The sequence below is a fragment of the Xenopus tropicalis genome, chromosome 2 (assembly GCF_000004195.4).
Source record: "Xenopus tropicalis strain Nigerian chromosome 2, UCB_Xtro_10.0, whole genome shotgun sequence".
In the NCBI taxonomy this organism is placed as follows: Eukaryota; Metazoa; Chordata; class Amphibia; order Anura; family Pipidae; genus Xenopus; species Xenopus tropicalis.
In genome coordinates this window covers 114666027-114691433 of record NC_030678.2, presented here as the reverse complement: position 1 = coordinate 114691433, position 25407 = coordinate 114666027, and the positions used below count along the sequence as shown (strand labels likewise).

Sequence of the window (25407 nt, the reverse complement as noted above, 5' to 3'; positions counted from 1 at the left end):
GTTCTCATCCTTGATACTGCATTGACTCCCTGTGTGTTCAGATGTAGATTTCCATGCAGCCCTTTCTTAACCCTGTTAAGTTGATTGTATAGGCAAATGGCATGGTGATGAACAGACATTACTAGCCTTCATAGACTATTGTAACAATGGTACCAGGCATTGCTTTTACATATGAAACTCATCCAAAGACAATACCATTTCTAGATATTCCATTTGTTGTTAATGGATGTGATAAACAGACCACTCTCTATCGTAAAGCAATTACACTAAACACTTTATTGCTTGCTGACAGCGGCCATCTAGGGTCCTGCGCAAGGGGGATCCCAATAGGACAGTTTATATGGTGTGCTGAATCTGTTCAGCTTGGGATTCCTTTCACTTACAGGCCATGGAATTATGGGATAGGTTTATAGAGAGGGGCTACAATTTGCATGATGTGAGAATAGCTTAAGAAAGAGCAGTGGCATTTGATCGCTCCAGTTTACTAAGAGTAAGTAAATCCAGAGATAGAGAGACTAGAACTCCAGTTTTAAAACGACCACCATTTAAGATACAGCACCACATACAGTAGGAATGTATATGCCATTAAACGGGCAGTAACTTAACATTGGGATGTACTGTTGCAGGAGTCCTGGGAAATAAACCCTCTTTTATTTTTCGAAAGGGGAAAAATGTAGCATCATGGATATCAAAAAGTTTATATGACTCTAGGATCAACAATGCTTCCACGTGGTTGAGACATAAAGGTACATACCAATGTGGTAGAAATAGATGCAAAGCATGTTCAGTTATTAATATTTCCAAGACATTTGTAAGTTCTACTACGGGCAAGGAGTATAATATTAAGCAATACTTTAACTGTTTATCTAAAGGAGTAGTATATTTAGCGACGTGCAGCTGTGGCGCGTAAAACTGTGTGCTAGTATTTATATTTTGGAACATATGTCAGCATTAGAAAGGGGTGGTACTAAATCAGCTATAGTGAAACATAAGAAACAAGGTGGGATGAATCGTGAGTTAGATGTCAGTTGCTTCTATTGAATTTTTAAAATGTATATTTCATCATTGAGTCTGTAGGATCTATATTTCATTATCCTAATAGCCTTATCTTTAATAAGTGCGTTTTTTTTCTTTTTTTCTTTTCCTTTTCTCCTTTTCCCTTTAATGGTATCTTGCTTGGAGTGAGACAGAGCTTGCTAGTGGCAAGGGATATTTGTTTTTAATGGGAGAATCTTATATGGATATTTAAACCTATGGGAGGGTAAAACACCCAGCTTCTTAAAATGTGGCTAAGGGCCATGAAATGCGTTAAGCCAAGCAAGTGATACTTTGGGGTGAAGCCTACTATGTTTCCTTGATGTTTTTATTACACCAATAAATACTTTTTTACTTTTAACTTACTGGCTGGTGTCCGTGCTATGGATTGACTTTCCTTGTGTCTTTTAGTTCTTCCACAATCTTTAAAGGAGAAAGAAAGGTAAAAACTAAGTAAGCTTTATCAGAAAGGTCTATGTAAATACAGCCATAAGCACTCACAGAAACGCTGCACTGACTTCTCTGAAAAAAATTAGTTGTGTCTGTAATAACTACATCTCTTTGGTTGCCAGTCATACCACCTTTGTTGGTGATACTCAGATACAGACCAAGCGTTCTCTGTAGGAAAGATCCCAATTAGGATGTCCGATTTTCAGTGTCTTTTCAGATCTAAAATCACTTGCAGTCATTCATGTGTTATAAAGTTCTTAGGCCTTGTAAATATCTACACTTTCCATCAAAATATATATTCCATAATGCACAAATCTTCCACTTCCTGCAAAGTTGAGCACAATGTTAACAGGCCAAGTTTCACAATGTATACAATTGCAAACTCAGAAATTGGATTCATTTAAGCCATTCATTAAGATATGTATTCTAGGCCTTGACTTCAATTGCATGGAGAAAAAACATGGTAAAAAAAAAACCATGAAACATGGTAAAAAAAAAAAAATAAAAAAAAAGATACATCCATATGAATTTCAAATCTATTTTATAAATGTGCTAAGTATGTATCTCTTGTCCCTTCTAGATGTGAATGAGCTGAAGGAATGTCTCTATACCCTTGTAAAGGAACAACAATTGCTAGCAGCTCAGACTGCCAAAACCACTCTTTCTGCCATGAGGATGAAACAGAGACTTGTCATTCTGGAACGATACTTTATTGCACTTAACAGGACTGTTTTTCAGGACACTGTTAAAGTGAAGTGGAAAAGTAGCAGTGTACCTCAGCCTTCTGCTGAAAAGAAAAGGTAATTGGCTTATATTGATTTATGTTGCACCTGGCCCTTGTAGCACATCAAGCTTTTTGGTTTGTTTTCGTTTGAAAAGTGAAATTTTAAGAACAGAGCTATTGTACTAACTGCATGCTACTAACTTTGTGAAAATTCAATTATTAAATATATAAAATGCATAGCCTAACATTTTTTAAAACCATATCAGTACTTTACATTCATACCCACTGGGTATTGCCACACTTTTTTATACTGACAGAAAGAAGAAAGTTGCCAGAGAAGTTCAAATATGTCACATTGTAAATTCAGATGCAGATATACTTGTAAATCTGAAGCCAAACCCAACAACATTCTTCCATAGAACATTCCTTTCTTTTCATGTTTACGTCTTGCTCTTCAGGAGACCCTGATGTCTAAATTACTACTTATTACTTAATTGGTTTCTTTAAATAGATATTCTCCCTAATGGTTTTACCACAGGTGCAGCTTAGTCAGAGTAGAGCCCGAACTCTGTTTGTGGTCTACAAACTGGAATACTATTACATTATTTACTCCGCTAAATAATGTAACAGCTGGCATCTTCCTGTACCAAGCCATTTTCTTTATGCAATTTTTTTTATAGGAAGCAGTTTATTGAAAAGGGTTAAACACATGCATTGTTATTCAAAAAATAAAAATTTCGGTGAACTTTGTATACTTGTGAAAAAAATTGTGAAAATACATTGTTATTGGTACTGCTCCGTAGGCTAGCTTAAAGAATAAACACTGCATAGGTAGCTTCCTGTTGAGTACAGTTAAAAAGTAAAGGAAAAGCTGAGGACTCTAGCAGTAAAAAAAAAAAAAAAAAAAAAAAATTACTTTGCAAGTTATATCTTGTCAGCACGGTTTAACAGCCCTTATCTACAATTCTTATTTTGTAAGATATTTAAAATCTGTAATATTTATATTTTCTGCAGTGCCCCCACATTTAATTATTACATTTTTTGTTGTGTCTAAAAATGGTGACTTCATCCTTTGCAGTGAGGATATGTTTCATGTACACAGTTCCCGTCCTGTTGGCCAGGGGGTTGAAGGACTTGCCAGGGTTGGCTCCAGAGCTGCGCTATCATTTGCATTTGCCTTTCTACGTAGAGCATGGAGATCCGGTAAGCATGAAACCTCACTATAAAGAGTCACTGTTATCCAAGTCCAACTCTTTATTTATTGGTGGCCATTGTTTTTACCATGTGCAAAATAGGTTTCAGGAGGAATTGAAGAGGCCAAATTCTTTTAAAAATGCTGAGACAGTAGATATTTGTGCACATAGCACGCCAGTAACCCTTCAGTTATTTGAGGACAAGCGTGACCATTCACCTTCCGCCCCCCCATCCATCCTCCAGTTATTATTTTTGTACAGATTAACATCAACACACAGTATGATGTATGAGTACGACCCAAAACATTAAAAAGGTTCCAGTACTGAAATGCTGGTTAAAAAAAAAAAGTTTGCAACTTGTTATGCAAAAAAACATGCCAGAACATTGTACACCATTTTATGCTGTGTCATGACATATAGGATGAATGTTTTTCTTACTTACGGTTAGGTCCTACATTTGTTCAAGCAGAATGTGAATGCAGGCAACAGTAATTGAGGCGTCTGCAAATGAACAAATCCGTGTGTACAATCAATATAAAACCAGAATTAGTAGTAATAAGCTATGTTTTGTTAATAAATATTTAGAATTTTACATTTGCTTTTGGCCTGAGCGAGTTCTTGGTAGTCCATATCTCTGTTATGTTCTTCCAACCCCCTAGATATATTTTTAGTGGCAACTTTGATACACCAAGAAATCACCAAGTTCTAGCCACTATTATTCCAAGCATTTGTTTATATAAAAGCTGTATAAGTGTATAAAACACTGCAGAATTAGAGCTTATCAGAGGCATGTTACCAGTAGATTTCCACAGTACAATACACAAGACCCATTATTATTATTGTTCTTCTTATTAATATATAATAGTAATAGGTTTCAGCCATTCTCATTTTTTGAAATGGTAAGAGGGTTACTGCCAAGAGGAGGGAAGAAACCAATGTCTGTTATTTTTGTTTTGTAATGGGAGAGTCTCTTAATTTTAGTCAGTATAACTCCAAAGTATTAGAGGCGATTCATTAGAATTACAAAAAAATCTGCTATGCTTTGACCTGAGTAAGTTTTTTTTTTTTTTGTGTGTGGAAAATGACTAAAAGCACACTTGCATCTCGTTCTTTTTTAGGTGAGGATGCAGACCTATGTAGTGAATTGTTACAAGAATCCCTTGATGCACTTAGAGCACTTCCAGAGGCCACGCTCTTTGATGAAGGCACTGTATCTTCTGTGTGGCTTGAAGTTGTGGAAAGGGCTACCAAATTTTTAAGGTCTGTTACAGGGTGAGTTGCCTGTGTAGTTTTATCTTCAATAAATATATATTTTTAAATTAAACCTTGCTTTAAACTGTCAACTTTCTGTAATGATGATCTGTTATTTTCCTACTCCTATTATTATCTTTATTGCTTATGGCATTAATGAACCAAATAGCTAATTGATTTTATGAAACTTCTGCTGTGTTGGCAAATTGGAGATTGACAATTCTGCTGGATTTACTTTTCACTACTTGTAAAAAGTGTTGTGTTTTTTGTTTGTTTTTTTGTATGAACTGGGTGTTTATATACAGGTCAGAAATGTAACTAAACATTACTGGGCTCTACTGCAAATCCAAAAATAAACTACCCTAGGGCATTTTTCATAAGTACACGGTATATATTTAACCCTTTCAATGCCAGGTGATTTGGCGCTTCTGGAACTTTTATTGCCAAACAGTTTTTAAACATTTTTTGGTTTACAGAGGAACACAATTCAAAATACTGTAATTCAAAATATGCTAGAATTTGTGTAATTCCACTTCTGTAACGAGATATAGGCTTTTAAAGGTCTAAAAAAAATTAGAATATTTCCATAATATCACCACATATATCAGAAACATAAATTATTTTATGCACAAAAATAAAACTGATTTGAAAAATTTCATGTCTCCTGAATGTGCCAATACACATGTATACACATGTATAGGACAAAAACTCTCAGCAGTACACTACCAAATTTCCAAAGCACTGCTACAGAAAGCTACATACTTTAGATTTCAGGGCCAAAAATTCTACTAACAGTAGGCGTACCCTAGAAAACTATACATTTTTGGAGAGAACGGATTCTGAAGAATCCAGAATATGTAAATCTTTTTTTCTCCAAACTACCAAGCTGCAATGCTTTTTTCTGAAGTTATTAATTTTAATAACAATTTGTGAAATTTTACAAAATAACTTAAAAGCTTTCAGCCTTACAGCATATTATCTCCTACAGATCATAAGGTAACCAGATACAACTTCCTAAATATGAATGCTAGGGGTCTGCTGCACAGTTTGATGCCCAAATTGTATAGGTTTAATGTGTAATGCTAAACATTCATAGATTCCAATAAATTGCTATAATATGCAACTACAGAAACCCATTATCCAGAAAGTTCCAAATTACGGAAAGGCCATCCCCCATAGATTCCATTATAAGCAAATAATTCTAATTTTTAAAAATTGATTTCCTTTTTTCTCTGTAGTAATAATAAAACTGTGCCTTGTACTTGATCCCAACTAAGATATAATTAATCCTTATTGGAGGCAAAACAATCCTATTAGGTTTATTCAATATTTAAATGATTTTTAGCAGACTTAAGGTACTGAGATCCAAATTACGGAAAGATCCCTTATCCGGAAAACTCCAGGTCCTGAGCATTCTGAATAAAAGGTCCCATACCTGTACTACTAAAAAAGTAAATTTTTTATGAATATGGTTTATTTAGATGAAGCTTTAGATGAGTTTTACAAATGAGCTTGTTTATGCAATATATCTTTATAGAGACCTACATTGTTTGGGGGTAAAGTGTTTCCTTTTAATCACCTTGTCTCCTAAATAAATACTTTACATGTGCAAAATGTGAACACAACTTTCAAAAATTCAAAACTTTACTTCTTTTACTGCAGGGATGTGCATAGTACTCAGAGCCCTAGAAGTCCAGGCAACATTCCACTGCAGGACCAGCACCTGGCACTTGCAATTTTACTAGAGCTGGCTGTACAGAGGGGAACCCTAAGGTAAGCAAGTTAACAGTTATTAACATAATTTAAGGGGGGGGGGGGGGCAATAGCCTGTGAACATACCATACTTATTTAAATTTTCTGGAGAAGGGCTGCTGTACCAATACGATTGTTTGGTCCCTGTCTTCAACCTTAAATCTGGTGATGCTATTTTCATGGCTGTAGGATCACTTTTACATCTGCTGTAACACTGTTAGTCACCAGGCTCCACACTTTGCCGACACTATTTAACATTATAAGACAGGTCAGATGTGGTCTACCTGGAAAGTAGATGGGGAGAATTCATGTCATTTGCTGCATAGGACTGCTTTCTTTTGGAAATGATTGAACAGCCCGGGGTATGAGTAAGTAAATGGCAAAGTAATTTATGAGGCAAAGTAAATGGGCCACACATGTTGAGAAGCTTTATTTCTCTTGCCTAGATTGAGGGACAGAGGCACCATGGGGATGAAGGTCCTGATTCTGGAGAAGCAGAAACTAAAGTTTAAAGTGTCGTCTTCTCCTCCTGCTGAGGTCTTTATCCCCTGCCTGCATTTCCTTCCAGTCTACGTTTTCTTTTATTGTCCTTGGGGAGAATGGACAATTGGTGGCTCAGTTGCAAATGGTCAGGCTTCTGATTAAAGACAATGCTACACATAGGGGTTACAGTTTTCTTTCTAGTGCCCCCCCCCTTTTTTTATTGCCTTTCTGCACCATGGAGAACTGCAGGCTCAGCTCCTACTGTTCTGGTTCTAAAAATGTAACTTTTTTTTTTTAAATACATTTCACATACCAGTATACTATAGAGTGCTAGGATATTTAAGAGGTTATTTAACCTGAGCAGTTTTTTAATGCTCTTAACATATTATGCAAATCGTTTTAAAGTGCTTAATAAAATCATTTTTTATATTTTAACAGCCAAATGTTATCTGCTGTTATGCTTCTGTTGCAACTGTGGGAAAGTGGAACAAAAGAAACTGATAATGAGAGATCTGCACAGGGAACCAGTGCACCACTCCTTCCTTTATTACAAAGGTTTCAGAGTATTGTATGTAATAAAGAAATCCATAACATGGAGAAAGAAATGCAGGTATTTTAATTTAAGTTCTCTACACAAATACAGGTATAGGACCCGTTATCCAGTATGCTCGGGACCAAGGGTATTCCGGATAAGGGTTCTTTCCGTAATTTGGATCTCCATACCTTAAGTCTACTAAAAAATCAATAAAACATTAATTAAACCCAGTGGGATTGTTTTGCATCCAATAAGGATTATTTATATCTAAGTTGGGATCAATTACAAGGTACTGTTTTATTACTACAGAAAAAAAGGAAATCAGTTTTAAAATTCGAAATTATTTAATAAAAATGGAGGCTATGGGAGACGGGCTTTCTGGATAACGGGTTTCCGGATAAGGGATCCCATACCTGTAGTATAAAAATCTCAATTGTATTTTTTTGTACTGTTGCTTCTTAGATATATAATGGGGGTTACAGTGCTAAAGTAAAGTAATACATGTTTTGTGAATTACACAGTTTCTACTACTGTGCCTTATTTGTTCTGATAAATGTGTTTTTCTTTCTTTCTTTCTTTTTTTTTTTCTTTTTCAAGATTCTTTCTTGTCAGCTGAGTCCAAATGAAAACTTTCTTAGGTATCTGATCTTGCCTCAGGACAATGAGTTAGCTATTGATCTTCGGCAAACAGCTGTAGTGATCATGGCTCACCTGGACCGCTTGGCTGCACCTTGCATGCCTCCTCAGTGCAGCTCACCAACCTCACATAAGGTAACTTACTCATAAATACACTTTTTTTTCATTCCTATGGGATTTGGGTATTCCGGATAAGAGGTCTTTCTGTAATTTGGATCTTCATACCTTAAGTCTACTAAAAAAATTAATAAAACATTAATTAAACCCAATAGGATTATTAAACCCAGTAAGGATTAATTATATCTTAGTTGGGATCAAATACAAAGCACTGTTTTATTTGTACAGAGAAAAAGGAAATCAATTCAAATCTGAATTATTCGATTAAAATGAAGTCTATGGGAGGCAGCCTTTCTGTAATTTGGAGCTTTCTGGATATTGGGTTTCCGGATAAGGGATCCCATACCTGTATATTTCTCAGGGTCCACCACTTGATAAATATGTCTCTAAAAATAAATTAGGAATGAATAGAAAGTGGGTGATTTTTTTTTGTGTTGTGCTCTAATCTCACTTTTTGATAAATCTGCCCCTTAATATACAGATTGCCTGCCATACATATTTGGGCTGATTACGGAGTCCGTGTATAAACCTGTGTGCTATTTTTAGTTTTTATTTTAATTTATTTGATTTTTTTTTTTTTTTACACATAATTTGTTCTGAAATACATAAAAGTTAAAGTTATCTGTAATGCTTAGTATTAGATAAGGGCTATTTTAGTAATGCAACCACTTTAAAAATAAAACCCACTAGCCAAATAAACATATTTGAATTGTATTGCCACCAATATGGATTTATACTACCTTACATACATCCAAGTACAAGGTACAGTTTTATTACAGAAAAATAAAATCATTAAAGAAATGTAGTTTTCTTAAAATCTTCCTCATAGGAGATTGCCTTCCTGTAACTTGGAGCTTTATGGATTCTAGGGTTTGTAAGTTTCTTTGAATACATATCTAAAGCTACATATCTAAACCTTAATAGGCTGGCCAATCATTCCAAACATAACAGTCTTTATACAAGTTTATATGCATAATGTGGTACAATCATTTCTTTTAAAGGAGACATATTGGATAAATGGGGAAAACCCCTAATTTTGTAGGCAATTATGAATAATATCCGGTGCTGGTTTCACTTTGGACTAAACATTAATCCTATCTGTAACAATGGCCCCATTATTGGAGCTCCATATAGATCCTCTCACTTCTCTGTACGAGTTTGAAATGGAGAGTGGGCGTGTCCTAACGGTCCCTGCCGGAAGCACAGTAGGAGGGGGAGAGCCAATCACAGCCCTGCACTCACACAAGCACAGACAGGCTTCAGTTCCCTATCAGGTCAGCCTAGCTGCTGATTGGTTCCTATCCTACAGTGCAGGGTACGGAGGGCCGCCGGCTCCCCAGCTCATCCAGAGAATTCAGCCAGCAGGAAGTGGAACAGATGGGCGGGGCTAGTGGGGTTTTGGGGGAATCTCAATCAGTCAGAAACACAACTTTTTAAGCACAATCCTTCTATATCTAGAGGAGTATAATTCCCTGGTACATTCATAATTTTTATAGGATATGTCTCCTTTAATATTAGGAAAATCCGATTATTTTTAGTTACTAGAATTAAGTCTCCCGTTTCCAACACCATTGTTTTCAGTTTGGTTTGATTGAACTTTTCACTGATATAGCAGGTTATCTGTAAAGCTGGTCAGAAAATTACCTAAAAATTGTTAACCTTATGTTTTGGGCTTGTGGACCAGCCCATGACTACTACGGCCCTTCCATGGTAGTCATGGCAGCTGTACATTGTGCCTCAATTCCTGATGACTTTCTCCCTTAGTTGGCGGAATAGTGCATCATCTATGTTGGTACAGTTAGTTCAGTATATAACATATAAAAAAAATTATATCTACTTTCTTTTCTTAGATTTTAATTCTCCTTTAATATGGCTGCAAAGCCTCATCATAGTTGTTTTCATTAATGTGGGTTAAAAGTATTTTTGTTGCTCTTCCCCCAAGGGTGCGCTACAGGAGGTTATCAGCTGGGGTTTGCTAGGATGGAAGTATTATGCTAATGTGAGTGGTCCCATTCAATGTGAAGCACTTGCTAATCTTGGAGTTACACAGGTAGCTTGTGCAGAAAAATGCTTCCTAATACTCTCCAGAAATGGCAAACTATACACTCAAGCTTACAACAATAATACCCTGGTAAGTTGTTTTTTTTGTTGTTCTGAGAAACTTGTAATTTTCATTATATTAAAACATTAAAATGTTAAATGAGGTAACTCTCATAGTGATTAGCTGAAAATGTATAATATTGTTATTTTAGATTAGAAAATATAATTACTATTGAAAGTAGTCCTTTTTATCTATAATTTCTGCACTGCCAGTTCTGACTCTCACAAGGTAGCAGAAGCCAACTGATTGATAGTATGTTTTAAGAGTCAGAGCCAGCTGTGCAGAAAGGCACAAACAAATGCTGCTTTTCAGTTGCATTTACAAACAACTTTCAAATCCTTGAAAATTCTTTTCTAATGGCTGCAATTTTCCATCATACTTTTCTCACTTCTCATTTCAACTGCAAACAACTTTATAACCTTTTAAAATGGTTATCTTATTTTTATTGGAAGATTTCTTAGAATTACATTTTCTTTTATTATACAAAATAATTGCTTTTAAGTGGAGATCCCCTTTAACCTCCTCTACTTTGGATTCAGCAACCTAATAATTTGTTTCACATTTATCTTTTCTATTAGACTTTAGGGGGGATGATATATTAAAGGGTATCATCGTGATTTTTCATAATAATCACATGGGCACGTTTTTGGACTCTGATCCACAAGTTAAGAATTCTCGGATGACATTTTTAATGATAAGTAAATTTGACTGTTTTATCAGGATTACAGCCTGTTTATTCATGGAAGCATGATGGATGTTTTCCTATTAACTTTATCATTTACTTTGTATGCATTCCTGCTTTGTGTTTGGTTTTTCTTAGGGACCACAGCTGGTACAGGGTCTTGCATCCCGAAATATTGTGAAGATTGCTGCACACCCTGACGGGCAGCATTATTTGGCCTTATCTGCAACTAGTGAACTTTTTTCATGGGGTTGTGGTGATGGTGGAAGATTAGGCCATGGGGACACTGTGTAAGTTTTATTTTGTCCTGCTGCTGTAAATTCTTATAAACATATTTATCACTAGATCCCAGCTTATTCCAAAGTAGAAGGGGGTTCTTTTAGTTTTAGTATAAGTAAGGGATTTAATAATAAAATCGGAGCCTCTTTTGTTGACCTATTTTATTTTTAATATACTGAAATGTATGATGGGATAGATTCCACTGCATGCATTTATATAAATATTTTTTTAATGAAGAAACCTTTAATTTATATTTTTTCTTGTGGATACAGAATCATCTTTGTAAATTTGATTTGCTTATGCTTTTGTAGAGTTTCAAAAGAAAAGTCTTTGGTGTCCCATCACTATTTACATTAAGCAGCTTGTTGACCCAGGGTCCACAGAAGATGATTATGGGCGTGGGCACGGGTATAAAGATTTGGTGCTATGCACTCCACAGTAAAAACCTTTACTTGGTTCCCTTTGGCCTGCCCAAAATAAAAATCAGAACAGGGACCCCCTGGTTCCGATGCCTAGGTTTATATTTCTGCTTTATTGATATACACTTTATTCACCTTATTAGATCATTGGAAGAACCAAAGCTAGTATCTGCTTTGAGTGGGAAGCAGACTGGAAAGCAAGTGATTCATATTGCATGTGGGAGCACTTACAGTGCAGCTATCACAGCTGATGGAGAACTATATACATGGGGTCGTGGCAATTATGGAAGACTAGGACATGGTATGTACCTTTTTAAGATTTTCAGTGGAGGTTCCTTTCTATAAAGTAACTTTTAATTTAAACATAAGTGTCTGTACTTTAAAAAACTTCCAAAATGCAAAATTCTCTCAAGTGGCTTTTTACTTCTCCTGTTCTGGTGTAAGCTTTTGGATTTTATGGCTCTTGGATTTGATATTTATAATGGTACACCAATTAATGTTTAACCCTTTCACTGCCAGCCGTTTTGGACAAAGCGGAACTTCTACTGCCAGACAGTTTTTGAACATTTTGCACTGTTTCACTTTAGGGGCCTTTCCTCGGGGGGACTTTTAGTTTACCCAGGAAAACAATATATCGTTTTTTTCAGGACAACCTAAGCTTTTAAAATATGGTGGAATTTTTGTGTAATTCCAATTTTGTAACAAGATATAGGCTTCTAGATGTCTAAAAAATGAAAAAAAAATAATATTTTCCATAATATAAACACACATACCAGAAACAAAAAATATTTTATGCATGAAAATACACCTGATTTGGAATGTCCCATGTCTCCTGAACGTGCCAATACCAAATATATATAGTTCTATGGAGATTTCTCACTTGTATAGGTCAAAACCCTCCAGCAGTACCCTACCAAATTTCCAAAGCACTGCTCCAGAAAGCTGCATACTTTAGATTTTAAGGCCAAAAATTCCGCTAACAGAAAGTTTATCCCAGAAAATTTTACATTTTTAGAAAGAACAGATTCTGGGGAATCCAGAATAGGTAGAACTGTCTGTCTGCTCCAAACTACCAAGTCGCAATGCTTTCCTAAAGTTATTCGTTTTTATCAAAATTTGTAAAAATTTTTAAAAATCGCTTCAAAGCTTCCAGTCAATAGTATCTTAACTCCTAAAGGTCATAAAGTAACCAAATAAAACACTCTAAATATGAACGCCAGGGGTCCACTGAACAGTTTGATGCCCAATATGTATAGGTTTACCTAAGTATGTGGCATGTAGGGGCCCCAATGGGAACATACCCCCATATGTACTGTCATTTCTGTCATTTCTTCGTCTGCAAAATCAACATTTACATCATTATACGTGGGATAACGCTAGTAAAAAGTAAATTCACCCCAGAAAGCCATATATTTTTGGAAAGTACACATTCCCCCGAATCTAAAATGGGTACCCATGTCTTTCTACTCCAAAGTACCAAGCCGCAAAGCTTTCCTAAAGTTGGCAATTTTGATAACATTTCCAAAAATCCACTCAAAGCTTCCAGTTTCCAGCATCTTATCTCCCACATAGCATTAGGTACCAAGATAAAACACCCTGAATATGAACGCCAGGGGCCCACTGAACAGTTTGATGCCCAATATGTATAGGTTTACCTAAGTATGTGGCATGTAGGGGCCCCAATGTGAACATACCCCATATGATCTATCATTTCAGCTTCTGCAAAATCAACACATTTACATAATTATATGTGGGATAATGCTAGTAAAAAGTACATTCACCCCAGAAAGTCATATATTTTTGGAAAGTACACATTCCCCCGAATCTAAAATGGGTACCCATGTCTTTCTACTCCAAAGTACCAAGCCATAAAGCTTTCCTAAGTTTGACGATTTTTATGGCATTTCCAAAAATCACCTCAAAACTTCCACTATGCAGCAACTTATTTTCTACAGATCATTAGGTACCAAGACAAACCTCCCTAAATATGAACCCCAGAGGTCTACTGAACAGTTTGATGCCCACTGTACATAGGTTTATCAAAGCACATGGCACTTAGAGACCCCCAAATATACCTTGTGCACACTAATTTCATGGCTTATCTTTACCCAATTCATAAACACACTGCAGTTTTATGAGGGGTAGAAGCTGCAGAAATGTAGGGTGACCCCTAAAATCCCTATATTTTTGGAAAGTACACATTCTGATAAATCCAACAAGGGTAAAGAGTCCTTTCTACACCAAAGTACCAATCTGCAAAGCTTTACTAAAGTTATTGGTTTTTATGACATTTCAGAAAATCGCATAAAAATGTTGCAGTTTGCCGCATTTATCTCACACAATTTCTTGCGTACAAAGGGAAATCACCCCAAATAGGAACACCAGAGGCCTACTGAACAGTTTGATGCCCAATATGCATAGATATACCAAAGTCTGCGGTATGTACTGAACCCAAAATGAAAATAGCGCATAAGGATTTCTCGCCTGCCAGCTCAGCTTTTGCACACAGAGCCCCCTGTCAGCGTATTATGTGCTAAAAAGTAAAAAATATGTATGTGTGCACACTTGCAAAGAAGTGATAGGGTGTATAGGTGTGTATATGTGTGTGTAAGTGTATGTAAGTGTAAAAAAAAAAAAAATGGAAACTGCAAAAAAATTTAAATCAGCAATAAAAATGACAGTTAGTGTAAATGGTGTAATGTGTGTGTGTAATAGTGCAAAAAATGTACCTGGGGGCAGATCTCAAAGGCAGGCAAGGCAGATCTCTGTGCTGGAGGGTCGCAGGGGGCTGCAGGCAGGTCCACGAGGCTCCAAGAGTGAAGGGGGCAGCGCCAGAGAGGGGATTTTTATACCCCACGCAGCAGGCACGTCTTGATGACGTCGCTGCGACTTTGGGTCAGTCTGGGGGCGATCGGAGGAGGGAGAGGACCATCAGCGCCGGTAAGCTCATTGCCTAGGGGGTTGTGGGGCTGGCAGCGCGTCTCTGCACTCGCATTGATCGGCGAGTGCAGAGAACGCGCTGGCTGAATGAGAAACGTAGCTCCTACGTGCTGGGCACTTAGCAACTTTTTTTGTCAGCACGTAGGAGCTACGGTCTTGGCAGCCAAAGGGTTAAGATGATAATCATCTGCTGGGGCCAAGGGGATTTTTTCTTGGAGTTTAAGAATTACATCCAAATCTAATTAATTGCATCTAATGTCAATAAAGATAGGTTTCACTGCTTATATTTAAACTCAAATTACTAAATGATCTGTTTTTTCTTCTATACACTGGATAGGTTCTAGTGAGGATCAGACAGTTCCAATGTTGGTGACAGGATTGAAGGGTCTAAAAGTTGTTGATGTATCCTGTGGTAGTGGAGATGCTCAGACTCTTTCAGTGACAGAGAATGGTAAGATAATGATGCTGTTTATGTGGGAAGATATCTGCGTTGTGCATTATATTTGCATTTAATATGTATTATGATTTTTTTTTTTTTTCAGGGCAAGTATGGTCTTGGGGTGATGGAGACTATGGAAAGTTAGGAAGAGGAGGTAGTGATGGCTGCAAAACACCTAAACTAATTGAAAAACTGCAAGATCTTGATATTGTAAAGGTGCGCTGTGGCAGTCAGTTTTCCATAGCAATTACGAAGGATGGCCAAGTTTATTCTTGGGGTAAAGGAGACAATCAGAGGCTGGGGCATGGAACAGAAGAGCATGTCCGGTATCCCAAGATCATGAATGGCTTACAGGGTAGGTACTCTTGCAGTCTACTTTAAACTCCTTCACATGTGATGGTCCAGCTTCATTACTGAAAAATGCAGAAGGTTTTTTCAGTGATAATGATGGATCACCTCATTTAAAGGGGTAGTTCACCTTTGAATGAGCTTTTCATATAGTGCAGACTGATATTCTGAGACAATTTGCTGTTGGGTGTTGTGGTTTTTCAGTTATTAAGCTTTTTTTAAAGGAGAAGGAAAGTCTGAAAATAACATAAGCTCCAAATAACAGCCATGATATGACACCTATGACACTGCCCAAGCTTAGCTGTGCCTTGCTTCCTTAATCTTGAAATCAGCAAAGTCTGGCAAAACAACACATACCTGGTCTCACCCAGAGCTTCTTCCGTTTGCTCTGAAGCACAAAATTCCCGGGGCCAGCGCATGCGCACTGTGCTGCAGAGCCGTCCTTGTGGTTTTTTTTTTTTTTTAAAGCTGTTTCAGTCGCGCCGAAAATATGACCTTTTAGCTCCGCCCACTTTTTCACATTGACCAATAGCAGCGCATGTGTATAGTTTCTATGACAGCGCTGTCAAAGTCCTGCACAGCCACACCTACTATCTATCGTGGAAGTCATTGGGCTGCAGACAACATTGGTGTTCAGTGGTTACCTGCCTGACCGATGCGCCTCTGCCTACGCTGCTCTGCACGTGCGGTTGTTTACCTCTTACAGAGCAGCGTGACGTGCAGAGGTCAGCGTTTCTGAAAAAAAAAAAAACGGTGTGCGCATGCGCAGGGGAAAGGGGAAATGACGGCGCGCTTTCAAAATGGCCAGCGCCAGCGTTTCGAACGGCGCTGAACTTGGATCGTGGATTGCAGCAGCAGGAGGTCTCCCATAGTGAAACGCATATAGCGATTTAGGAGCCAGGAGGGGGCTTTATCTAAAGGTGAGAACACCTTCAAAAGCCTTTCCTTCTCCTTTAAGCAAGTTTCCAGTATTTTAGCAGCTATCTGGTTACTAGGGCCTTATTTACCCTTGCAACCAGACAGTGATTGGAATGAGAGGCTGGAATATGAATTCGGTGATGGACTAAAGAGAGAGAGTAATAAAAAAGTAAGAATAACCATAAAACTGTAGCCTCAGAGAGCAATAAATGTTTGGCTGCCGGGGTTAGTGACCCCCATCTAAACGCTGGAAAGAGGCAGAAAAAGAAGGCAAGTAACTTGAAAGCTATACAATATAAAATAATAAAGAACAATTGCTAGGAATAGGACATTCTAAAACATACTAAAGGTGAACTTAAAGGTGAATCACCCCTTTCAGGTGTTTTCATTTGCGATTAAAATGTAAAGGGAAAGGCATTTTCAAGGGGTTTGTTGCCCACAGTAGTACAGATTTACTGTGGGTGACAAATCTTGTCTGCCAAGACCCTTAAAAGTAATGTATATTTCTTACAGTTTATACTTGTGTGCAAGTCCAAAGGCATAGCATTAGAAAGTAAAATATTTCTATTAGTATCAGTAAAAAAGTAAGAAAAAAAAAATTGCTTTAATGTAGATCTTTTTATATTTCAACATTTGCACAATAATTGTATAATGTGGCACTGCTGTGCCAAAATATCACAAATTATGAAAGCTACACACAAATACACTAACAACATAACATATAGGCACTTTGCAAAGAACTGTATAACCATACAAAAAGTTCTCAGGAGATTAATGTTAAATGTTTTTTTTTTGTTTTTTTTTAACGTGTTTCCTGTGGCAAAAATGCCCCTGCCATTGAGTAACACATATTTGCTGCATACGTACATAAAAAGGGGATTGATCAATGCACTTGTGTCCAGGGAATTTGCATTGAGTTTTTCCAGTCCTTAATGATTTTACTTGTTAGCATGTTTGACTGTTAATTTTCTTACAAGGCAAAGTTTAATTATTCTTTATGGAGAGTAGGTCTGACAGTTCAATAATATTCTGAATTAGGGATATTCGCACCCATATAGCTGAACAGGCTGCCTTCTATGACTGTATGATCAGTGAAACACAACAAAATGTCACTACAGGTTCAGTCAAGATGGGAATGGTCCCAAGTTTATTACACAAGGTTTGCTGATATTGGTACTACATTTCACGTTTTGAAGATTGAACTTTCTTCTTGTTTTATTGACAGGTAAGAAAGTAGTGGATGTTGCAGTAGGATCCACACATTGTTTGGCTTTGACTGAATCTGGGGAAGTTTATAGTTGGGGGAGCAATGATCAATGCCAGCATTTTGACACTTTGCGTATTGCCAAACCTGTACCATCTGTGCTTCCGGGACTGGACTCTAAACACATAGTTGGGATCTCTTGTGGTCCTGCTCAGGTATGTAGTCTGGAATGAATTATATAGTTGTACTGTCTGTAAATAAATAGAACACAAAGACCTAGCTTAAGTATTCGTTAGTATGCCCCTAAGAGCGGCATACTACAGGCATACTGTGTGGAAATTTCAGACAGATCTGTGTCTCAATGTAAGAAACTGAAAATAAAATATTTCGGCTTTAGCCTGTGGGGAAAAAAACATCATAGCTTGTGTGTGACATAAAATATATATATATATTTTTTTTTTGTTTGTTCAGAGTTTTGCGTGGTCATCCTGCTCTGAATGGTCTATTGGCCTCCGCGTTCCTTTTGTGGTCGATGTTTGTCCCATGACCTTTGAACAGCTTGACCTCCTGCTAAGACAAGTTAGTGAAGGAATGGATGGGACCTCAGACTGGCCACCTCCCCAAGAGAAGGAGTGCATGGCAGTGGCAATGCTTAACCTGCTTCGATTACAGGTAATGCCAAAATGACTGGGTTACAAGTGATTATAGATGAATTTTTTTTTGTCCTCTCAGTACAAGACTTCAAATCTCATCACGTGCTGACTGTTAGGCATACTGTTAATGCCTGTACTAGTACAGGAATTAAATCTCTTATCCAGAAATTATGCAGTAAACTCTGATATATGGGGATTCGATTTCCCACGTTTATATTTAAAGAAGAAGGAAAGGCAAAGTCACTTGGGGGTGCCAAAATGTTTGTGACTTAAATCGCCTACCTTTTACCCCGGGCTGGTGCCTCTGTTAGGAGAGAACAGCACCTCCTCCTCGCGTCTTCGCTCGCGTGTGCGCGCATGCGCAGTAGAGTGAAAAGCCGGCTTTTCACTCTACTGCTCATGCGCCTGTCGTTTAGTCCTTGCAAAATGAAGCCGGAAGGAGGAAGCGCTCCGCTACAGGTACCCCGGGCTGGTGCTGTTTTCTCCTAACGGTAAGCGATTAAAGTCACTTGGGGGTGCCTAACATTTTGACAAGTGCCTTTCCTTGTCCTTTTAAGCAAACAATTCTTATTTTTTAACCCTTGTTGTTTCCCTTTGTAAATATATGATAGTACCTCATACTTTATGGTAACTGAACTAGAAGAAATTCATGTTGGTGACAATTGTATGTTTTTTACAATTGCTAATTTTTTTTGCAATACAATTTATTTTAATTGGTGATCCAAATTACAGAAAGACCCCCTTCTCCTGAATACCCCTTTTCATAACATATAAGATATAAGACCCCATACCTGTGTTACCTAATAGAAACAAGAAGTAAATATACTGTACAGTTATTTCTTTATCTGCTGCAAATCATAAACATTTTTTCCAAATCTGTCAAAACCTATTTTGTCATGGTTTTTGTCATCCAGAGCTAGAATATCTAGAGAGTTACACTTCCTAGCTATCAAAATTCCATTGGCATAAATAAGGTGTTTTATGGTGATAGTCCTTTTTCTTAGTTCCATTTGATATATCCTTATTATTGAAGTCTCTGGGCCTACTATTGTGTTGCACTAGTAAATTTGAGATTAAAAGGTTTAAAGAGAGGTTAAGAGTTGATTTAGCAGTGGGCAAACCGAAAAACTATGTAGCAAGTCTCCAACACTTAAGTTTGCTTGGGCTCATGGGACTATTTTTAAGTAGTTTTCTCTTCCAGAGATGTAGGACACAGGGACCATGGGTATAGCTTCCTCCAGGCAAGACACTATAGGGAGAAGATGACTCCTCCCTTTTCGTAATTTGGATCTCCATACCTTAAGTCTTACTAAAAAGTAATTCAAACATTAAATAAACCCAATAAGATTGTTTTGTCTCCAATAAAGATTAATTATATTTTGGTTAGGATCAAGTACAAGGTACTGTTTTATTACTGCAGAGATAATAAAAAAAAAAACACAACTACAAGAGTATTGTAGAAATGATACCTATATTGGCTAACAATAAAAGTACATTGCAAGCTTTCGGAGCTCTAAGGCCTCTTCGTCAGGCAAAATACAAATGAAAACTCTCAATTTGCCTTACTGCCAACAATCTCTTACTAGATATAGTCAAATATACACCTCTCTTACTTTCTCAGGCCACATTTAATCCCTGGCTAGAACATGGCAATTTCTATCTCTGAAACATTGCTAAAATATCTACCACCCTTCTAGTTCACTCATTTCTCCAACTACAGGTATTGATGACCAAAATAAAATGAATAGAGAGAATGCTGTATTATATACCTACTGCTGGCCAGCTGGTATATACAGGGTTACTCTTCGCACCCACACACTTTTTTTTTTTTAACCAACAGGTTCAAAATTTTGTGCCCATATTGAGAGGGCAGAATTTTGATGGAATTATGGGACACAAATGCTGCATTGTAGGGAAAATCTTTGGAGTATTACCGACATTATTTCAAACCTTTTCTATTAAGTAAATGAGCCATACAATACCAAGGGTCGTTATGGTTTTAGCAATAAATGTATTGCTAAAACTTTAAATGTGTTCTTTTAAAATGCAATTTTACAATTTTTGTGTCTTTTTGTCTTCCATATAGCTTCATGCTGCAATAAGCCATCAAGCTGATCCAGAATGTTTGGGCCTTGGTCTAGGCAGTGTTTTGTTGAACAGTTTGAAGCAAACAGTTGTTACACTGGCAAGCAATGCTGGAGTACTAAACACTGTGCAGTCAGCAGCCCAAGCAGTGTTACAGAGTGGATGGTCTGTTCTATTGCCAACAGCTGAAGAGAGAGCGAGGGCACTTTCAGCTCTCTTACCAAATGCAGGTATGGTTAAACTCGAAGGAATGCATGAGAATCTAACACAAAGATCGTCCATGCTAAGTGGTAGAGAGGATGTGGAGATTGCTTATATGTAACTGAAATAAGTCATAGCAAATAAAGTCTTAGTAAAAGAGTGGCACTACAGTTCCCAGATAGGAATATTGTTTTATAATTGATATCTGTTGCCCTGGAAGAGTAATTGCCTTCTATAAGGTCAGGTCATGAGGATTAGATACAGAATAATAATTAGGTTTTTTTATTCAGAACAAGAACTTATAAATTGTTAAGTCTTTAATGTATACAGTTAGGTCCATAAATATTTGGACAGAGACAACTTTTTTCTAATTTTGGTTCTGTACATTACCACAATGAATTTTAAATGAAACAACTCCAGATGCAGTTGAAGTGCAGACTTTCAGCTTTAATTCAGTGGGGTGAACGAAACGATTTAAGCCACTAAAGCATTTCATTTCAAGGGCTCAAAAGTAATTGGACAATTAACTCAAGGGCTATTTCATGGGCAGGTGTTGGCAAGTCCGTTGTTATGTCATTATCAATTAAGCAGATAAAAAGTTGATTTGGGGTGTGGTGCTTGCATGTGGAAGATTTTGCTGTGAACAGACAACATGCGGTCAAAGGAGCTCTCCATGCAGGTGAAAGAAGCCATCCTTAAGCTGTGAAAACAGAAAAAACCCATCCGAGAAATTTCTACAATATTAGGGAATGGCAAAATCTACAGTTTTGTACATCTTGAGAAAGAAAGCAAGCACTGGTGAACTCTGCAACGCAAAAAGACCTGGAAGTCCACGCAAAACAGTGGTGGATGATCGTAAAATAGTTTCCATGGTGAAGAGAAACCCCCTCACTAACAGCCAACCAAATGAACAACACTCTCCAGGGGGTAGGTGTATCGATTACCAAGTCTACCATAAAGAGAAGACTGCATGAAAGTAAATACAAGCACTGCAAGGTGCAAGCCTCTCATACGCCTCAAGAATAGAAAGGCTAGATTGGACTTTGCTAAAAAAAAACATCTAAAAAGGTACAGTTCTGGAAAAACATTCTTTGGACAGATGAAACCAAGATCAACCTATACCAAAATGATGGCAAGAAAAAGTATGGAGAAGGCGTGGAACAGCTCATTATCCAAAGCATACCGCATAATCTGTAAATGACGTTGGAGGCAGTGCGACGGCTGGGCGTGCATGGCTGCCAGTGGCACTGGGACCCTAGTGTTTATTGTTGATGTGACACAGAAGCAGCCAAATGAATTCTGATGTGTTCAGAGAGATACTGTCTGCTCAAATCCAGCTAAATGCAGTCAAATTGATTGGGGGGCGTTTCATTATACAGAGGGACAATGACTCAAAACACACAGCCAAAGCAACACAGGAGTATATTAAAGCAAACAAGTGGAAAATTCTTGAATGGCCAAGTCAGTCACCTGATCTTAACCCAATTGAGCATGCATTTCACTTGTTGACGATTAAACATCGGACAGAAAGGCCCACAAACAAACAGCAACTGAAAGCTGCTGCAGTAAAGGCCTGGCAGAGCATTAACAAGGAGGAAACCCAACATCTGGTGATGTCCATGAGTTCAAGACTTCAGGCTGTCATTGCCAGCAAAGGGTTTTCAACCAAGTATTAAAAATGAACATTTTATATCCAGTTATTTAATTTGTCCAATTACTTTCGAGCCCCTGAAATGAAGGAATTGCGTTAAAAAAATGCTTTAGTGGCCTAAATCTGCACTTCAACCGCCTCTGATTTGTTTCATTTAAAATTCATTGTGGTAATGTACAGAACCAAAATTAGAAAGAGTTGTCTCTGTCCAAATATTTATGGACCTGACTGTATGTTGCAAACTAGGTGTCCATAATTAGCCTTTATTATAAATCAGTCACCGCACCAGTGATTGTATTTGCTTATCTAATACCACAGCCAGTGTTTCTGTCAGCAGAAAACTGCCTCAGCCCAGGGTTCTTCTCAGTAAACACTGAGTGATTCTCTTCTTTCACTTCATCTTTCTTTAAACCCTAAGGCCGATGCAGACGCAGTAATGTGAGAAAGTGGTCTTTTTTGTTAAAGTTTGGCTTTTCACTTTACTGCGCATGTGCATCTGTCGCAAAGATAGAAGAAGCAAGAAAAGGTGCCGGGCAATTTTCTGTATATTAATATATTTCATATATTGTTCCTTGTCCTCCATTCTTGCATAGCAGCATGGTTACTTTAGAAATTTTCTATCATTTCAGGAAATGATAAAGTAGTGATTGTTGTTGGACTGTTCTTTTAAAAAAAAAAAATATTTATAAATTTATATATTTTAGCTTCTGGAAACGAAATGACTATAAGTCCTGGTCGACGGTTTATGATTGATTTGTTGGTGAGCAGTTTGATGGCTGACGGTGGCTTGGAATGTGCATTGAACACCGCAATAACAGCAGAAATTCAGGTAAAACTATAAAATAATTTTATAATTTTTCATTGTGAACACACAGTAACCAAGTCATGCCTGTTACATCTATATAAGCACAGACTATTTATTTATTTAATTTTTACTGCCCTTCTAATTAAAAAGCCCTGTAAAAGTAAGGTTCCATGCCTTTAAATCTGTCCACATCTGCCCCCACATCTTGTATTTTTTAAAGGCCATCTTTTAAGGGTCAGAGGCACTGCACATGCTTAGTGTTCTCTGAACTGCAGCTGAAAAGCGAAGCTTTGAAGTCACCAGAAATCGCCATACCATTAGCAGAATGTGATATGATGCTTTAGTGGCAATTATCAGTTCTGGTGCAGACTGCCTGTTTTCTGTGCTGCTATGTAATATGAACCTGAAATATTACTAATTAACCTGTTTAATGCATGTACTGTAAATCAGTTGCTACTGAGGCATCTATGGAGGTACAGTCTCTTTAACAAACTTGCCTCGACTTCTTAATTCTGTAAGCTAAACTTATCATCTTTGCTTTTCCTTCCTATGCTCCTCTTCTACAAAATGGGCAGAATCTGTAATGTTATCCTTCCATCATATTGTGATGGAATGTTTATCCTCCAAAATTCATTATCAATGTTTATATAGCCTTTACCAACATAAGGTTTTCTGCGTGACCTTAAACCACTCCATCACTATGACAATTTTTAAATGACCGATTTGGCAAATTGAAGAGCTCTCCTGGTGATTTACAAAGGGTCCCTTTTGACAATGTCCACGCTGTCTGCAGTTTCCCATGGGAAAGTTTGTTTTGGTCATAATTACTTCTGTCTTAGCCTTTTACCCAAATTTGAATCAGACCTTTACTGAAGCCATAATAGGAGGCTTCCTAATGGTTTGTTACCTTTAATACATTATAGTACTCCCTCAAAAAAAATATACATTGCTTATAAAGGGTATTATTTCCATTACTGGATAATTGGATCTGACAACCTATTACCTTTACAGAAAATCACAACATTGCCCTGACTACAAGAACACATCATCCTTGAATAACAACTATATTTTATTCTCCCGTTTAAACTAATGATTAGCATATACATATTAAGATTTAAATTCAAATATATACAAATTCATTTAGGAGGGGCATTATTTGATTTTGGGGTAGAAGCTCTCTATAACCAAAACCGGCATTTTTCTCCATTAACATTAATTGTCACAGGTTTCTCTAAAAACACTGTCCTCAATAAATCATTTTTATTTCCCTACATATGCAGTTTAACTTAAGGTGGCCATAATTAAGGTGGCCCAATTCTAGTTGCTGATATCGGTCCCTTAGACCGATTCGGCAGCTTATCAGCCCATGTAGAGGCACTGACGACGGGCCTGCCGACTGACATCTGGCCTGGAATTGACCCGATATCAATCGGGCAGGTTTAAAAATTGTCTGATTGGGGACTGCATTGGCTCGTTGATGCGGTCCCCGAACTGACTGTACCTATTACCATTGTTCTAATTCGATCATTTGGCCCCAGGGCCAAACGACCTAATTAGCCTGTATTTTTTCCCCGATATCGCCCACCTGTAGATGGGGATATTGGGAGAAGATCCGCTTTTTTATTTTTCATGAAGATTGGAGGTGTGTTGTACAGTGTTTTGAACTGCTTTTAGATAAATGTCTGTAGATATATCGAAAGCATATTTTTCAGTAAAGGTTACCTTTTTATTTATTAACTTTGTTTTTTAAACTTGTAGGACATAGAAGCTAAAAAAGAAGCCCAGAAGGAGAAGGAAATTGATGAGCAGGAAGCAAATGCATCATCACTTCACATGAGCAGCACACCACTGGATAAAGATCTAATCAATGCAGGAATCTATGAGTCTGCAGGGAAGCAGACCTTGCCTCTGGTGCAACTTATACAGCAGCTACTAAGGTAAGATTGTTTCTGTGACATTAGTAATATTTATTCTTCTATCTATTCGGTTTTAATATATTACTCTTGTTAGCTGTGGTAGCTTCTCACTAGGTCACTTGAAAACTTAGTGCTTAGTTGTTAATTACCTCTATAACCTTATTGTGGGCTGCATGTCTACAGTGCCCTGTATTTTTTTGGATAAATTTAGGTTGCAAATTTAAAGTGAAAGTGACTAATTCATTCTGAATCCATATTCTCTGAAAACATTCACATTTATTCTTCCAAGTTAAAAACAGAAGAAATTGGTACAGTATACATAGTGGATAAAGTGCATTCCTTTTAACACCTAACTTCATCTGAGGTAAAATACTCCACTCTTATATACCCAGTATTTCTCACACAATGTCAATTTATACATCCCATCTTAAAGTGACACAAGCCATATTGTATCACTTTATCGCACATCCATCATAAATAACAATCTAAAATACTTACTGTGTGACTTACACCATAGACTATTATGTTAAAATAAAAAAAAAATTTCCTTTTGTAAATTCAACCAAAATATCATCCCTTAAACATATGCA

At 37.2% G+C, this 25407-nt stretch overlaps 1 protein-coding gene across 4 annotated transcripts in view; it reads left to right on the top strand.

The window, feature by feature from the left end:
• Window positions 1-25407, top strand: part of herc2 (HECT and RLD domain containing E3 ubiquitin protein ligase 2) — a 122225-nt gene that overhangs the window by 28901 nt on the left and 67917 nt on the right. For 3 of the 4 annotated variants that reach the window (XM_012957703.3, XM_012957700.3, XM_012957701.3), the window contains 16 exons: window positions 2066-2285; window positions 3288-3412; window positions 4521-4674; window positions 6316-6426; window positions 7327-7498; window positions 8021-8194; window positions 10119-10307; window positions 11098-11249; window positions 11801-11958; window positions 14935-15048; window positions 15140-15391; window positions 17528-17721; window positions 17978-18178; window positions 20246-20474; window positions 22801-22925; window positions 24660-24838. In XM_012957703.3, coding sequence (XP_012813157.2) covers window positions 2066-2285; window positions 3288-3412; window positions 4521-4674; window positions 6316-6426; window positions 7327-7498; window positions 8021-8194; window positions 10119-10307; window positions 11098-11249; window positions 11801-11958; window positions 14935-15048; window positions 15140-15391; window positions 17528-17721; window positions 17978-18178; window positions 20246-20474; window positions 22801-22925; window positions 24660-24838 — 2749 coding nt within the window. The remainder of the gene's footprint in view (window positions 1-2065; window positions 2286-3287; window positions 3413-4520; window positions 4675-6315; window positions 6427-7326; window positions 7499-8020; window positions 8195-10118; window positions 10308-11097; window positions 11250-11800; window positions 11959-14934; window positions 15049-15139; window positions 15392-17527; window positions 17722-17977; window positions 18179-20245; window positions 20475-22800; window positions 22926-24659; window positions 24839-25407) is intronic. The other variant, XM_012957702.3, reaches the window with a different exon arrangement.